The following is a 17,155-nucleotide window of genomic DNA, read 5'->3' as shown; positions in this document are numbered from 1 at the left end:
GCTGAAAAATATGATAACAGCAATTCAATGAAAAGTGATTAAGTGTAATCGTACTGTACAGTACATTACAGTCCAATATTTATGGTATTCGGTAGTCTGTGTAAATTGGACTCAAATTAAATGGAACAACCCGTCTGTATGAGCATGAATCAGAAAGATGGAAACACAGGTGCGTATTCGTCATACAAAAAGGCATGTCATATCATCCATCTGTTGTTTTCATTCTGTAAAGTTGTTATCCCCCGCCTTGCTGAGAAATTATGCGTTTTCATCACAACAGCATTGATGCAAATGTGAATTTATAGCTAAAGTCAATCAAAATGGCAATAACTAAACCTACGATGGATCAACAATACTGTTCAAGTACTCACAGAACACATAGGCAGTAGGTATTGGCCTCACTCTCACTGTCTCGGAGTAGATGGCTCCCATCTTTCCCCACTGCACCCAGGATCCTCTCAGTAGTGGCCTTGCTGATAGCTCCATGGTAAACAGACACATGCTCTATCACACTGAATGAAGCCTGCCATCACTATGAATGGTTGTTACTGCATTGTCTGAACTAGAAGCACAAGCATTTCGCTACACTCGCATTAACATCTGCTAACCATGTGTATGTGACAAATAAGATTTGATTTGAACAGCACTGACACACAATCGGTATGGTAGTATTTACAGTACGGTAGCATCTACAGGAAATCATATATTCTAAGAGGAAAGAAAAGATCACACATAGGCTTACAGATGTAGGATCTTAATTTGAGCCAGTTTGCTACAGCAGGAAAATAATCCTGCAGCAACAGGAAATGTGAATTCTAATTCATGAAAAGAAGATTGCAGGGGTTGACACATTTTTAGAAAGGGAAAATCAATCTGAAATTTCAAAGTGGAAATTACAAACTTCAGAAGCCTTCTTAAACCTCAAATATGTCCAATACACTATACATTCTCATGCAACACGGTGATCCAATTAAGATCCTACATCTGTACTCTCTGGTCATTAGGAAAACACTTCAGGAAACAGTATTGAAGTACAGTACCAGTATTTACATGAACGTCACCTTGATTTGTTTTTCACTATTCTGTTCATTGTAATATTCAGACCATATTAGTTGATAATATGATGGGTCTGGATGAGTTTTAATAACTAAAACTACAATTTGAAGTAAAAACTACGCAATTATCAATCAGAGAGAATTCCTTTGCACCTGCATTTATCAAACCCAGCCACAGAGTGGCAGTAGAACTGCCTATATCAATGCTTGTTACTCAGTCTATGTCCTTGTCTCCATTACTGTTGCAAACAGAAATGTCAGGAGAAAAAAACAGCAAGTTTTGATTGTATGACAAACAATCAAATGCATGTTCAAATTACTACAATGTGATGAAAACTCAACTCCTGGCTTTCCCATGTTCAACTTGAGCATGACCTTAACTGAATATATGTTTTGTTTTCACACTAAGAAGACTACCATTACTGTCTGGCTTTCATTATTCTGTTATATCAAATGAAGAGTGACTGGAAAACATATAATTCATAGCATATCTTGATAAGGGTTGTACATTTGACACAATACAATGTTAATTATGGTTCAAGAGACACAAATTATACAGTTCACAGTAGATGTTTGCATGGACCTTTTCTTGCCGTTTAGAAGGCTCTGTGTTCATTGACATTTTTGTTACTTATATACAATAAAAACAACATACACATATTACATTATTGTAACTAGTACAAAGGCACATACACTGTAGTTGTATATTTCACACACTTATTATCACACTGACCTGTGTATCTCAGAAAACATGACAGGTTTACCCAGCACATATACTGTAGATTTGGTGATATAATATCCCTTCCCCTTAACATGAGCTTGGTGGCATGGGATGTTAAACTGACATTTAAATCTATGTTTATATTCCCTCTGTCCAGCCTGCAGGTTGTCCCTAATTAGGAGTAGATAGGGGGGTTAACGTCCCCTGGAGACTAGGCCTGGGGGTCAGTCAGGATCCCCGGTGTCAACTGTTACACATCTGACAGACAGGCCTCTCATAGTCCTGCCATGTAACCTCCCTAGACTAGGGGCCCCTACTGTGTTGGTCCAGAGTCTCCAGTGGCCCTGTGTCCTTGAGGTCGCTGAGCTTCCTGGAGAAGGAGCTGAGCCTGGTGCTGATGGAGTCTCTCTTTTGGGACAGCCTGGGAGCCTTCTCCTCGTACAGCCGCCACAGCTGCTCCCGGAAGTGGTTCCCCACAAAGCAGTAGAGGAAAGGGTTGATGGCGCTGTTGGAGAAGCCCAGGCATAGGGTGAAGGGCATCAGGGTAATGATGGCCTGGCGCACCCAACAGCTGTGCATCACCCCCAGGGTGCTCAGGACGTCCAGGAAGGTCAGCACGTGGAAGGGGAACCAGCAGACGAAGAAGGCCAGCACCACAGCCACCACCATCTTCATTACGCGGTCCAGGTTGCTGGAACTCTTGTCCAGGCTGGGCTGTCCCCCCAGGAGGTGCTTCCCGATGCGGCAGTAGCAGCTGGCGATGACTGTGAAAGGCACCAAGAAGGCCAGGATATTCTTGGTCAGGGCCAGGCCTGGGAACCAGTAGGGCTGGGTAGGTGGGTAGATGAGGACGCAGGCCGTGACCCTCAGCTCCTTCAGGTGGTAGGTGTCTCGGAAGGCCATGGTGGGGATGGTCATGAGGCCGGCGATGGTCCAGATCACACCGCTGACCACTCGCGCACGACACAGGTTCCTGCTGCACTGAGACTGGAGGGGATAGACAATGGCTCTGTATCGGTCCACACTCATACAGGTGATGAAGTAGATGCTGGCGTAGACGTTCAGGGAGAGGAGGCAGCCACACAGCTTACACATCAGCCCACCAAACACCCAGTTGTAGTCAAAGGAGTAGTAGACTGCCCAGAAAGGCAGGCTGATCAGGAACAACAGATCTGAGAGGGCCAAGTTTACAATGTAAGTGTTGGCCACTGTTTTACGGTTGGACTTTTGACATAACACAAACACCACCAAGATATTGCCCACGAAACCAAGGACAAAGATGACACTGTAGATGGTGGGGATCAGCTTGTTCTGATGCAGCGAGGGGGAGATGGAATCACATGAGGAAGAATTGATCATTAGATCTTCTGACGAGTTGGTGGCCATTGAGAGGTTAGAGTGTGTCGATGCCATGGGTACTCTGTGTCCGTGATTGCTTTTACAGCCAACTCCCACTAAGGCCTGTAAGATTAACATAAAATCAGCAACATTTTCAATTAGAGAAACAAAGTCTCCTAACAAAATCAAATATCTGTAACCTAAAATACATGCACTAGTTGCAATAAGTTTTGTAACTAAAACACAATGAGACAGTTTTGGCAAGCATGGTAAGAAATTGCTCAATGTTATTAGACACATACAGGGTGGGCCAACTGAAGAATGAGGTGTTCTCAGCCAAGACTGAATATATTACATTCTGATGACAGCCAAATATTTTTGTGATAATAGCCGTATGTAAAATAATCGTATTATAGGGGGTTATTCTGTATTTTTCTAGCCCCTCTAACAGCAGATGTAAGAATCCCCAAACACTTTTCATTGTCATTTTGTCCTGAACCTAATGGAAAAAGAAATACATTTGTACAGCCCATTTGGGACTTGCTATTTGGACTGCGTTGTTTTGAGAATATGTATTGGATAGTCCTCCTCTGTGCAGGCTCCAGGCTGGAGTCCATCTGGATAGTGTTAAATAGGAGGAGACAGAAGGAACATGTGGTTGGTTGTTTTAGAGGGCTCTGGGGGTTCTAGGGTTGGACACAATCCCCTCTCCAGTGTCCCTTTGCATGAGAAACTCCCCTACATGCAGTAGTCTATGCCAATGGTTCCCAAACTGTGAGGAACTCAGTCCGGCTTTAAAATCACTCTTGAAAGTTGTAATAGTAGAATGCACAAGGTCCAATTTCGAAATTAGGTAGTGATTCATCAGTTCTTCTTGTCATGTCAGTCATTGCATACTTTATAGAGCTATTTAAAACTTGTCAGAAATGTCAAGAACAACTAAACCATGTCAGCTAACGTTTTTTTTATTTAGGTTTTTTAACCCATAGATTTTGTTGTAATTTATTGGTCATTCTAACACATGAATACACATTGGACATGGCAAAATGTATAGAATTGCACGAAAATGTGCGTTAAAACTACTCAATTTTCTTTGCACCCCATTACAAAATGTGTAGAATTGCAGGAAATAAGCTTTAAACCTGCCAAATTCTGTCCACCAACAAGAGGGGGGTGAACAGTTTGTGTCATAAACAGTGCTTGTGCCCATAGAAATAGACGTGGCGCACACACGCAGATAGTACGCGGGATGTTCCCCAATGCTGGAAGGGGGTCCCCAAGTGAAAAAGTTTAGGAACCCCTGGTCTAAGCAACCAGCAGCACATGCAGTATAGAAAAGTAATGCACGTTGCATAGCATGGTGACTGGCTGGCTGCTGCGATCCCTCAGGAGATCTTTTAAGATCTTCCTTATTATAAAAAAACATTTTGTATTTGAAAGTGTGATAAAAGTAGAGCAACATTAATAAGGTGATTAGGATGGATTTTCATTACCTTTATTCTATCTGAAAGTATTGTACATGTATGTAATATATTTACATTTATATCTCAATATTTATTACATACGTAATACACTGAGTGTACAAAACATTAGGAACACCTTCCTAATATTGAGTTACACCCACTTTTGCTCTCAGAACTGCCTCAATTCGTCGGGACATGGACTCTACAAGGTGTTGAAAGTGTTCCACACGGATGCTGGCTCATGTTGACTCCAATGCTTCCCACAGTTGTGTCAAGTTGGCTGGATGTCCTTTGGGTGATGGACCGTTCTTGATACAAACGGGAAACTGTTGAGAGTGGAAAAACCCAGCAGCGTTGCAGTTCTTGAGGCACTCAAACCGGTGTGCCTGGCACCTACTACCACACCCCGTTCAAAAGGCACTTAAATCTTTTGTCTTGCCCATTCACCCTCTGAATGGCACGCAATCCATGTAAAAAAAAAAAAAAAAAACATTCTTTAACCTGTCCTCCCCTTCATCTACACTGATTGAAGTGGATTTAACAAGTGACATCAATAAGGGGTAATAAATAATAGCTTTCACCTGGTCAGTCTATGTCATGGAAAGAGTAGGTGTTCCTAATGTTTTGTACACTGAGTGTCAATTGAAACTAATATAATTGGAGGAGGTACTGTAGATTCAATTTATCACCAAATATAAATAATTAGTCACATTGTGTATAGAAAATCGAATACTTTCGGTGTGTTATGTATCATTAGTTTTACATATTGAAAACCATTAATGGATGTTATATAAGTAATATCACAGTTCTACTGTATCAACTTTAATGTGACAAAACGTTCTAGCAATATGTTACACTTTTAAAACTGTGAAAGGAGTTCTTAACAGAGTAGTTCAGCTCCTGAAATTGAGAAAAACACTCAAATATTCTCTTATATGGTTATTTTAAAATACTCTGCACTAATAATGAGGCTAATAACAGAGACTTAAAGTATAATAGAGAGCATCATTTTGAATACTGATTACATACAAGTTTCCTCTGCAATAAAATTAGAATGTACAATTTTAATTAATCCCTTTGATATAATTACACTTTCTTTCAAGATAACATAAAAATGACTATTTAAAAATCTCAAAGCCACTATAATGTTCACATAAAGTCGATTTACCTTATATCTTCTCCTGTTCAGTGAAAGTTAGTCCCGTGATGTGTTTGCCTGAACACTGGCTGTATGAAGACTTGGTTCTGTGGTTTTTATGTCCTGGCCCATAGGGAGTCATCCATGTCTATGAAAGAGGAACTTGACCACATGCCAGCATTATGGGCCAGGCCAGGCATTCGTCACTCCTCTATGTCCCGCTCCCCTCATAAAAACAAGCTGACGTCTAGAGACATAGTACAGGGGTACTTAAAGGGACAATCTGCAGTTACTACATACATTTTTGGACTTTTAAATTAATGATATAGACCCATTGATTCTTGAAGAATATAACTTATGAGCTTAGCTCCACTGTCATACCCCCTCAGAACCTAAAATATAAACTTGTTTTACTCCAATGTTTCCAAACAATGTAAATGTTAACAAACACTGTACAGCCTCAAATCATGATTAAAACTATACTTTTGATATCATGGATGGTCAGTCCTTCTATGCATAGCTCTGCCCATGAGTTTGGGAGGGGTTACATTTCTCCAGCCCCATGCCTCAGCTGTTTACCAAATCAGTGGTGGAGTGGCTACTTTGTTATTGTTCGAACTGCAGATTGCCCCTATAAATCACTGACATGGTTTTAGTTTGGATTAGCACCTCATACACAGGCTCAGTCCAAAACACTTCTATCAGAGCTCAAGAGAATCTTATTGGGGGTGCAGAGTGGACGGTGAAAATGTCACACATTAAATAAAAGAACAGTTAGAGCTGTTCTCTTCAACCTACAACATACACAACACCCCATGTGCTGCTGATTTGATTTCCCTAAAAGAGGCCAGTCCAGAATTGAACTGCATGATGAAGGATGACGTCAATTGCAAATCATCTTGATTGCTGTAAATCATATTGATTGCTGTAAATCATATTGACTGCATCTTGAGTATTATGGTGTCTAAAGCTTAATAGAAATTACAGAAATTACAGCTCTGAAATTACAGAAAATTGAGCATTATGATTATTTGATTTGTAACAAAACACAAGAACCCTCTCAAAGGTGAGCGGTGATTGGGTAAGGTGCTGCCAGACTAGATAATGTTGTGCGATCAGTAAGGAGATTAATCATCCAGGTCTACTGTTGAACAGTGGTGTGACAGCCTGGTCTCAAAGACTAGATGTAACATAGTATATGTAAATCCTGGACACTGAAATTAGTATGATTTGTTATGTGTGGTATGGTTACATAAAACAGAAGGTTACTTAAGGCAAAAATGAAAGTAGGGTGTTTGGTCAGGGTGGATGGGCTTAAAACACGAACGTCTAGCAACCCCAAGGTCATCAATGACAATTTTATTTAATTAGCAACTTTTCAACTACTTACTTTTATTTAGCTCCTTTGCGACAACATTGCATGTTAACTAACCCTTTAACCCAACTCTTAACCTTACAATTAACCCGTAGTCTAGCTAACTTTAGCCACCTAGCTAATGTTAGCATTAGCCACCTAGCTAACATTAGCCATAAATTGTAATTTGTAACATATACATTTAGCAAATTATCATATTGTATGAATTGCAATTCGTAACATCATACAAATTGTAATTCATAACATATACAAAATGGATGATGAACATCCACAAATGAATACATACCATACCATAACATATTACACTAATTGGAGTGTCCCGGTTTACATTTACTATACTACATCTACCCCTGAGTCCAGGTTGAGTGCGGTGGCTGAGGTATGGAGGGAGAGTAGTGACCTGGTGTCAGGGTAACAGGGAGGATATCTGTCCTGTAGATCTCATTACAGCCATCTCTCATTAGGATTAGGGAGGATGTAGACATTACTCACCTCCCTCTCAGCCAGCCAAGAGTCAACAAGTTCATGTTGCACTTCAAAGAGGATGGAATTCCAAACCTCCTCGTATGCATGAGAAACAAGCCGAGCCAGATGCAAGTGAGGTGGTGGTATCTTTAAATATCCAAGTAGCCTACTGAAGATTAGGTAGAAATTCTCAGAAAGATCCACATGTGGACCTAAATTATATGATAATCTGGCCTAAGGTTTTGCTACAGTAAACTCAGTGTGCACTACCAAAATATCCATGATGAAAAAGAAATCCTCTATTGCTTATGTAGCCACTACTCACTATGGCCCAATTCAGACTTAGGAAAGGCGTACATTTCCTACGCAGTCAGACGTATGTGCTGTACACATTGCAGTACAACATCTTCACTGAGTCTTGCCCCGCTACTGAACGACAAGTGTAGTGTTTGTAACGCAAGATAGAAGACAGCCTGTCTCTCATTAGAGATTGCAAAATATTTACTTTTCATTCAAGACAGGATAAATGTATTGTTTTTGGTGATAATAAAACAGGTTTTGTTTAGTTACTTTTTCTTCAACTTGTTTCTCTAACTCTATAGCAAGTCAAACTAGCTTCGGTTGAAGATACTACTGTAGCTAGCAACCTCCACCTAATAATTATCATCAATAACAAACATATCTATCCCTATAACCTTAAAACGGGAGCCAACAGTCATAATATAATTGGCTGAAAAGCCAATGTGTATAATTTAACATTACTATTAAAATAGTACTCTTTTTGGGAATGGGTAACTGTTTACAAGTTGCTAGCTATCCCATAAAGCCATCACCGAAAACCATATCTTTTCATATTTTTCGTTGGTTTGGTAACTTCCTGTTCTTTGACGGACTCTGGCTGGACTGAAGACGACACAAAATTTTGAAAATGTCAAAGTACGTAGTGTCCGTGAAGGGGGAATTCCACTCCGTTGTGGATGTCCCCATTGAAATGCACGACAAACAGAGTGCAACGTAGCAGAATGCTTATGGGTAATGTGAACGAGGCTTTACCTTATTCAGTTGGGTAACTAATTTACAACTGCTAGGTCGCAGTTGTAAATGAGAACTTGTTCTCAACTGGCCTACCTGGTTAAATAAAGGTGAAATAAATCAAATAAAAATGGGCTTTGCAGGTGTGGTTCCCTTGCGCGTACAGAATACATTTCATTAAACTGGTGAAAACCCTCCCACTTGCTGGCCAACAGATTTTCTCGTGGAGTTTACATTCAATAAGATTTGCAATATATTTATCTAAAGCCATCCCTTTAAATTTGGTGTACCTTTAATTAGAATTCTCAAAAGACACACTTTTTTACCTTTATTAAAGCAGGGAGTCACCATTGAGACAAGGGTCTCTTTCACAAGGGAACCCTGCATATACAATTTCATAAGAAACTCAAAAATCAACTAGAACATAAAAAACAAGAAAAACACAGCACAACAAGAAAAACAATTATATTGCTCAGTAAGGTCCCCAATCAATATTTTGAATTGCCTCAGCGGCACAAGAACATCCAATTCTAATGGATTTTGTAGTTGGTTCCAGCAGAGGTGCTTCAAAAAAAATTGGATTTACATAGTTCGGTGTAGAACCGAGGAACCTCAAGAATTTGCCAACCTTGTGAACGGGTTTGGTATTTTGATTTTAACACCGAAGTTAGGTAAGTCAGAAGCTTGTGTAGTAGAGCTTCGCAAACAAAAAGGGAATAATGAAGTGATATACGGGACTTTAATGAGGACCAGACAACTTTTTGATACAGGATGCCGTGGTGAGTATTAAGACTGTCATCTGTGATAAAGTGAAGGGCGCTATGGTAGACGTCTTCTAAAGCTTAAGGGTAGTAGCTGCTGCAATCTGGTAAATGGTGTCACCATTGTGAAGAACTGTCAGGAAAGAAGACTATACAATCTGCTACCTGCTAATCCGTATGTTTTTAAAACATTAAATCTTTGTCAATCCAAATGCCCAGATATTTATAGGCGGGAACTCGATCTATGGAAGTACCATCCAATGAATAAATATGTAGTTCATTAGAATTTTTTTTTTCAAGAATTAGAGCACAACATACAGTATATTTAGTTTTGCCTGCATTAAGTACATGTTTTAAACCAACCAGGGCTTTCTGGAAGGCAACAGATTGCAGCTCGAGGGCCTCCCGGGTGGCGCAGTGGTCTACGGCACTGCATCGCAGTGCTAACTGCGCCACCAGAGTCTCTGGGTTCGCGCCCAGGCTCTGTCGCAGCCGGCCGCGACCGGGAGGTCCGTGGGGCGACGCACAATTGGCATAGCGTCGTCCGGGGTAGGGAGGGTTTGGCCGGTAGGAATATCCTTGTCTCATCGCGCTCCAGCGACTCCTGTGGCGGGCCGGGCGCAGTGCGCGCCAACCAAGGGGGCCAGGTACACGGTGTTTCCTCCGACACATTGGTGCGGCTGGCTTCCGGGTTGGAGGCGCGCTGTGTTAAGAAGCAGTACGGCTGGTTGGGTTGTGCTTCGGAGGACGCATGGCTTTCGACCTTCGTCTCTCCCGAGCCCGTACGGGAGTTGTAGCGAAGAGACAAGGTAGTAATTACTAGCGATTGGATACCACGAAAATTGGGGAGAAAATGGGATAAAAAAAAATAAAAAATAAACAGATTGCAGCTCTAACATAGCCTTGTCAACAGTTGGGGCAATGGCATACATAACAGTGTCGTCTGCATAATGTTTTAACGGATAGACCAATAATATTTATATAAATAGTCAAAAGAACAGGTCCCAATACCGACCTCTGCGGTACACCTTTTGTAAAACTAGACTTGACACCATCAGAAATCAGGCATTGTGTCCTATCTGGCAGGTAATTCTCAAACCACTTGCAAGAAGCCTGATCCAGAAATATTTAAATCACCCTTTGAATGAGAATGTAATGTCGAAGGCCTTGGAAAGGTCTATAAATAAAGCTGCACAATGGTTTTTATGATCTAAGCAATTTAACACATCTAGAAACAATTTAACACATCTAGAAACAAGCGTAGCAGCTGAAACGGTGCTATGTCCAGGTCTAAAACCAGACTGGTGCTCATTTAGAATAGAATGAGAAGTAAAACAAGTTCTTAGCTGAAAATTGGCCAGGGATTCTAAAACTTTGGAAAGGTGAGAAAACTACCCTCCAATTTCCAAGTTTTGTAAGTCAAAAGGATCTCCTCCTTTGTGTAGAGGGAGGACGTGCCGCTTTCCAGATCTTAGGGATAACACCAGAAACAATTGCCAAATTAAAATATAGGTTAATGATTCTGCAATAAGTGGGGCAGAAAGCTGCAGTAAGAAGGGATCAAGAGAATCAGCCCCTGAGGATTTTTTTACATGATTTTTAGCAAGGCATTTAGTACATCATAGATGAAATGAAAATAGAGCATGTTATTCTGGGAGTGCATCATTGTCTACAGTCTGTTTCAGGGTTTTTCTCAAAATGCATACTACCGTGCTCCGAGCACGCAACTTGGAGCACGGGAGGGTCGGAGTATAAGTCCAAATCAAAGTAGGCGAAACGTAGCACGGAAAGCACTTCTCGAATGCGTACTCCGTTTGAATGTATTTTGAAGCATGCATCGATGCAAGCTTCAACAGAAATCATGCAAAGAAATATGATGCAACCACATAAAAAATGACGCAACATTTCTTGAAATCAATGGCGGCCATTTTTTTTAACTGAAGCGAGAGAAAATACACTTCAACTTTGGAATAAAGTGTTGCCTCTCTCATATGTTGCCTGACTACGTTGATAAATAAATCAATAATCAATAAATACTTTCTGTGTTAATTTTGGCATGTTTACCTATAGATCGCAAAACCATAATAAGTCAATAGGACTAACTGGCTACCTACAAGTACTGTTATCTAGCCAGATAGCCAAAGAATTGTTAGCTAGCTACCCACAAAAATGTACATCTACCCTGCATAACATTAGTTTTAGGTAATTTGTGCCAGTTTAACTAGCTGGCTAGCTAAATTATTACGATTCACATATCTAGCTGATAACTATGAAGTTAAACGTTTGCTTTGTGTATATCTTGTTTCATCTATTGTTGCCATTGTCCTTGCTGGAAGAAGGTTCAGTGAATGGGAAGGTGAAGCGTGAGGTAATACAGTAGGGGGAGTGCGAGTGCTTCTCAAATGTATTGTTTTATTCTTTCTCCACACTCTCGTCCTCACAAGAACGTACGCAAGAGAATGTTGTTGAAGAATGCACTCGGAGCATAAGAGTGTGGAGCACGATAGTACGCATATATAAAAAAAAAATCTGAATCACTCTACTGGAATTAGAGGAATTTCCAAAAACAATGTAAATACACTAATATTCATTGCCTTTTCAGCACCAATTTTGTAGATAAAAAAATACTGTATGATGTATATTATTCAGGGTTCGGAATGTATTTGTGAATAATAAAAAAAACTGTGTTGGAGAGCCTTTACGCACAAAATATATTGGTGAATCAAAAATACAGTGGTTTGATTCATCCTGAAAGTTGTCATATTCAATTGTTCAACCCAGATAATATTGGAAGGTGAGAAAAGTGTACAATAGGGGTTGAACAGTAGTCATATAAAACTACCCTAATAAACCTCACTAATCATGGAACTGATGACAAAGTTCCAGTTGTCGTGAACCGTGCACCAGGCTCCAGGTTTAACCTCTCTGGGATATGTGGGACGCTAGCGTCCCACCTCGCCAACAGCCTGTGAAATTGCAGGGCGCCAAATTCAAACAACAGAAATCTCATAATTAAAATTCCTCAAACATACAAGTATTATACACCATTTTAAAGATAAACCTCTTGTTAATCCAGCCACAGTGTCTGATTTCAAAAAGGCTTTACGGCAAAAGCACACCATGCGATTATGTTAGGTCAGCGCCTAGCCACAGAAAACCATACAGCCATTTTCCAACCAAAGAGAGGTGTTACAAAAGTCTGAAATAGCGTTAAAATTAATCACTTACCTTTGATGATCTTCATCTGATGGCACTCCCAGTTCTCCATGTTAGACAATAAATGTTTGTTTTGTTCGATAAAGTTCATCTTCATGTCCAAATACCTCCTTTTTGTTTGCGCGTTTAGTCCAGTAATCCAAATGCACAAAGCGCGCTCACAAAGTCCAGACGAAAAGTAAAAACAGTTCCATAATAGTTCGTAGAAACATGTCAAACGATGTATATAATCAATCTTTAGGATGTTTTATCATAAATCTTGAATAATATTCCAACCAGACAATTCCTTTGTCATTAGAAAGGAAAGGGAACGGACCTCGCGCTCACGGCCGCACACGATAAACAACTCAAGGCTTTCAGCCAGACCACTGGTTGAAACGGCTCATATTCGCTCCCCTTTCACAGTAGAATCCTGAAACAACTTTCTAGACTGTTGACATCTAGTGGAAGCCTTAGGATGTGCAATCTGACCCCATAGACACAGTATATTGGATAGGGAATCACTTTAAAAACTACAAATTTCAGATTTCTCACTTCCTGGTTGGATTTTTCTCAGGTTTTTGCCTGCCATATGAGTTATGTTATACTCACAGACATTATTCTAACAGTTTTGGAAACTTTAGAGTGTTTTCTATCCAAATATACTAATTATATGCATATTCTAGCTTCTGGGCTTGAGTAGCAGGCAGTTTACTCTGAACACCTTATTCATCCAAGCTATTCAATACTGCCCCCCGTTCCCAAAGAAGTTTTAAACTGTGCCCGAATGCATAGTGTCAACTCTAAAGTTTGGAGGAAGAAGAAGAATGGCCTGTGGCTGTTTTTCATGTTTCGGGCTAGGCCCCTCAGTTCCAGTGAAGGGAAATCTTAACGCTACATCATACAATAACATTGTAGACGATTCTGTGCTTCCAACTTTGTGGCAACAGTTTGGGGAAGGCTCTTCCCTGTCTCAGCATGACAATTCCCCCATGCACAAAGCGAGGTCCATACAGAAATGGTTTGTCAAGATCAGTGTGGAAGAACTTGACTGGGCTGCACAGAGCCCTGACCTCAACCCCTTCGAACACCTTTGGGATGAATTGGAACACCGAATGCAAAGCCAGGCCTAATCGCCCAACATCAGTGCCCAACCTCGCTAATGCTCGTGGCTGAATGGAAGCAAGTCCACACAGAAATGTTCCAACTTCTAGTGGAAAGCCTTCCCAGAAGAGTGGAAGCTGTTATAGCAGCAAAGGGGGAACAACTCCATATTAATGCCCATGATTTTGGAATGAAATTTCAACGAGCAGGTGTCCACATACTTTCGATTTGATGTTTTGAAAATGTCTTATTTTCTACAGAAATTCTATCAATATGGCTGTTTCCATTTGAAACACAAGACAAATAGTATAGATAAATAATGTAGCACTAATATCAACCAGAGCATACTGTATTAATTACATGGTTAATAGTAACCAGCAAAAGGTCTCATGACTGTTCCTTCCTCCCCCTATACCCTGTTGGACAGAATGACCTGAGGGGTTTGGAGGTTCTCAGGTTCAGAATTAAAACCATGTAGACCGTGGTTTGTAACTCACCACTTAGGCTCTCCGAGCATATTTTGGCAGCACTGAAACATGGGAAAACACAGCATGTCCAGTACTTGCATAATCCACCACATGTCTGTATTGGATTAAGATGGGGAGGGCGGAGAAGGAGATTCCTGGTTGTTTCTCACGTTTAGGCAGAGCAGCAGTTTTTACCCCCAGTTTTTACCCCCTGCATCTGGAGGGGCCCCATTCAGTAAAGTATGCTGAAATGAATGGGGCAATCTGGGTTCATTGTCCAATGAGGAGCTGGGTGAGAATCAGTGTTTGTTCTAAACACAGTGATGCTCACAGGTCAAACTCTCTTCTCGTAACCTCTTGCAAAGAGCAACACACAAATAACCCACAAGAACATGTCTGTTAGGACTAATTTCACCAGAGAGTTGAGAATATGTACCACTGACTGTGAAAGATGCAAATTGTGTGTCCTCTATGTCCTATTCAAACATGTCATAGCCCTGAAAAACAATGTGACGGTATTTGTTTGTTTTTACATGACATAGTTTGTATGTTTTTACAAGCTCATAATGGAAATGGTGTAGCTGTGTCATATACAGATGTAATTCAATACTTTACTATTTTTTATTTTATTTGACCTTTATTTAACTAGGAAAGTTAGTTAAAAACAAATTATTCTTTACAATGACAGCCTAGGAACAGTGGGTTAACTGCCTTGTTCAGGGGAACAGTGGGTTAACTGCCTTGTTCAGGGGAACAGTGGGTTAACTGCCTTGTTCAGGGGAACAGTGGGTTAACTGCCTTGTTCAGGGGAACAGTGGGTTAACTGCCTTGTTCAGGGGAACAGTGGGTTAACTGCCTTGTTCAGGGGAACAGTGGGTTAACTGCCTTGTTCAGGGGAACAGTGGGTTAACTGCCTTGTTCAGGGGAACAGTGGGTTAACTGCCTGTTCAGGGGAACAGTGGGTTAACTGCCTTGTTCAGGGGAACAGTGGGTTAACTGCCTTGTTCAGGGGAACAGTGGGTTAACTGCCTTGTTCAGGGGAACAGTGGGTTAACTGCCTTGTTCAGGGGAACAGTGGGTTAACTGCCTTGTTCAGGGGAACAGTGGGTTAACTGCCTTGTTCGGGGGAACAGTGGGTTAACTGCCTTGTTCGGGGGAACAGTGGGTTAACTGCCTGTTCAGGGGCAGAACAACATATTTTTACCTTGTCAGCTTGGGGATTCGATCTTGCAACCTTTCTATAAAAGCCTGTATCAGATTTAGTTTGACGGCTGAATTACATTAAAAGCTGAAAAAAGAGTGACATACATGGATTACTAAACTATCTTGTGTCAACCCCCCACTCAGCTACAGGTTCGCTTATACAAATATTTAGCATACGCATGTCCAAACAGTCAGATAGATACATTTCACAGCTTCCTTAATTAACTGGAAGAGTTCACTACAGTAGCTGTGGGAAACCTTAGCCATGACACTCAAAGCTAACTGACTGTCTTATCTCTCATATAATGAGAGTGACTGATGGAGCCAAGGGAAAACACACATCAGTTATCTTGTGTGACAACAGTCCATGACGCATGACTGCATGTATGAAAAGAGATTTGCTCTCACCGAAGCCAAACAAAATCATTTTACAGTGTATCCACATCAACAGCCTACAGTCAAAGACCCATGTGGATGTGAGTTTCTCCAATATGGGGTGAGGAGGAAAATGCCCCTGAGAATGTGCCTGTATCCGGGAGAAAAAAAGGGAACATGACTGTGGGACCAGAAAAGGCACAGGATGCAAATATGGGGGAGCAAGAGCCTGGGGAGCGATAAAACTGTGACATGATGTCAAAGGGAAGACAAATGCTTTTGCTCCATGTACTGTGAACCCAGTGGTGGCTCAGAAAGAGGAGGAGGAATGTCCTGTTACTATGGACATGACACTGACTCATCTGAAGCTATGTATAGATAAATGTCAGAAAGAATTAGGATAGAGGTATCTTCATCCGTTCTCACATGTTAATGTCCATTGGGAGCATCTGGCAATGACTAAGGCCTAAGAGTCTTTAGATAGACCTGCTGTCCTCAAACTATCCTCAGTTGGCAGCTATTCACATGTTTTCATGTAATGTCAGACTAGGAAATGATAGAAAATAGACCTTTAAATACTTTATAATATATGTTTGTAACAGCTACCACTAGTCATAACAATCCTCTCATTGTATTTTTTAAAATTCTTGTAAAAGAGTTAAGGGGCACAAGTAAATTCCTGTAGAATCTTCACGTGTGAACTGTGAGCCTCACGGCTATCCAAGAGAAACAGATGTCTCCCCTGTGAGTATAGACCCAGATGGATGGAAGTACTTGGGAATGTTTAAGCAATCTTGAGATTTCCATAAAAATACAAAAATCATAAATCATTGGGGTTTTCCTGGCTTTACAAAACTGTGATGCATTGCAGACCAGGGAACCAATCCCTTACAGAGATCAAAACACCACTGTTTTTCTCAATATTCATAAGTACCCTCAAAGTAATTGATACATTAGCAGTTAAAGGAAACGCTAACATAAGATTCTCTTTGGCCATTCTGGCATTGGAGTATATAGCATAGTAGCGTGTTGAACATGTTGTAATAATCAAAACCAGGAAAGAGGATCTTGTTGTTTATTAGGGTCTAATATTCTAGTTCCTAGTGCCTCAGACTGGCCAGGGTCAGACCAGGGTCACATTCCATAAGCAACCTTCATGCTGTGTTTATGGATGGTGTATCTGGTAGCGTATCAGCTTCAGAGACCAATTAGATGGAGACTCGCCTGGAATACGCCATGGAGCCAACGATAATGAAACACAGGCTATGAAGGCACACTCACTGCAGTCTATCAAGTCCCAATGACACCAGTCAAATTAGTAGTCAGTAGGCCTACTACTGCGTAAATGTTAGTTTTGATATGAAAGAAAATCAAAGTGTCTCTCCTTTCCATACCCGTATGTTTCTTCATTTTAAACCACTTCCTCTAAACATGGACATGGTTCATAAAAATGCTGGTTTTGC

At 40.8% G+C, this 17,155-nt stretch overlaps 1 protein-coding gene across 1 annotated transcript; it reads right to left on the bottom strand.

Annotated features, from left to right (window-relative positions):
* Window positions 1-647: 647 nt before the first annotated feature.
* agtr2 (angiotensin II receptor, type 2) lies at window positions 648-5,878 on the bottom strand. Its single transcript, XM_055942710.1, has 2 exons — window positions 5,746-5,878; window positions 648-3,237 (listed from the first exon to the last, which is right to left on the bottom strand). Exon 2 carries the CDS (start codon window positions 3,187-3,189, stop codon window positions 2,080-2,082), a length of 1,110 nt encoding a protein of 369 aa, XP_055798685.1. The 5' UTR covers window positions 3,190-3,237; window positions 5,746-5,878; the 3' UTR covers window positions 648-2,079.
* Window positions 5,879-17,155: the final 11,277 nt, after the last annotated feature.

This window comes from Salvelinus fontinalis, chromosome 13 (assembly GCF_029448725.1).
Source record: "Salvelinus fontinalis isolate EN_2023a chromosome 13, ASM2944872v1, whole genome shotgun sequence".
In the NCBI taxonomy this organism is placed as follows: Eukaryota; Metazoa; Chordata; class Actinopteri; order Salmoniformes; family Salmonidae; genus Salvelinus; species Salvelinus fontinalis.
This window is presented reverse-complemented; position numbering and strand designations above follow the sequence as displayed.

Excerpts from the sequence above, each read along its gene's own strand:
- agtr2 (XM_055942710.1), bottom strand. The coding sequence starts at position 3,189 with ATGGCATCGACACACTCTAACCTCTCAATGGCCACCAACTCGTCAGAA.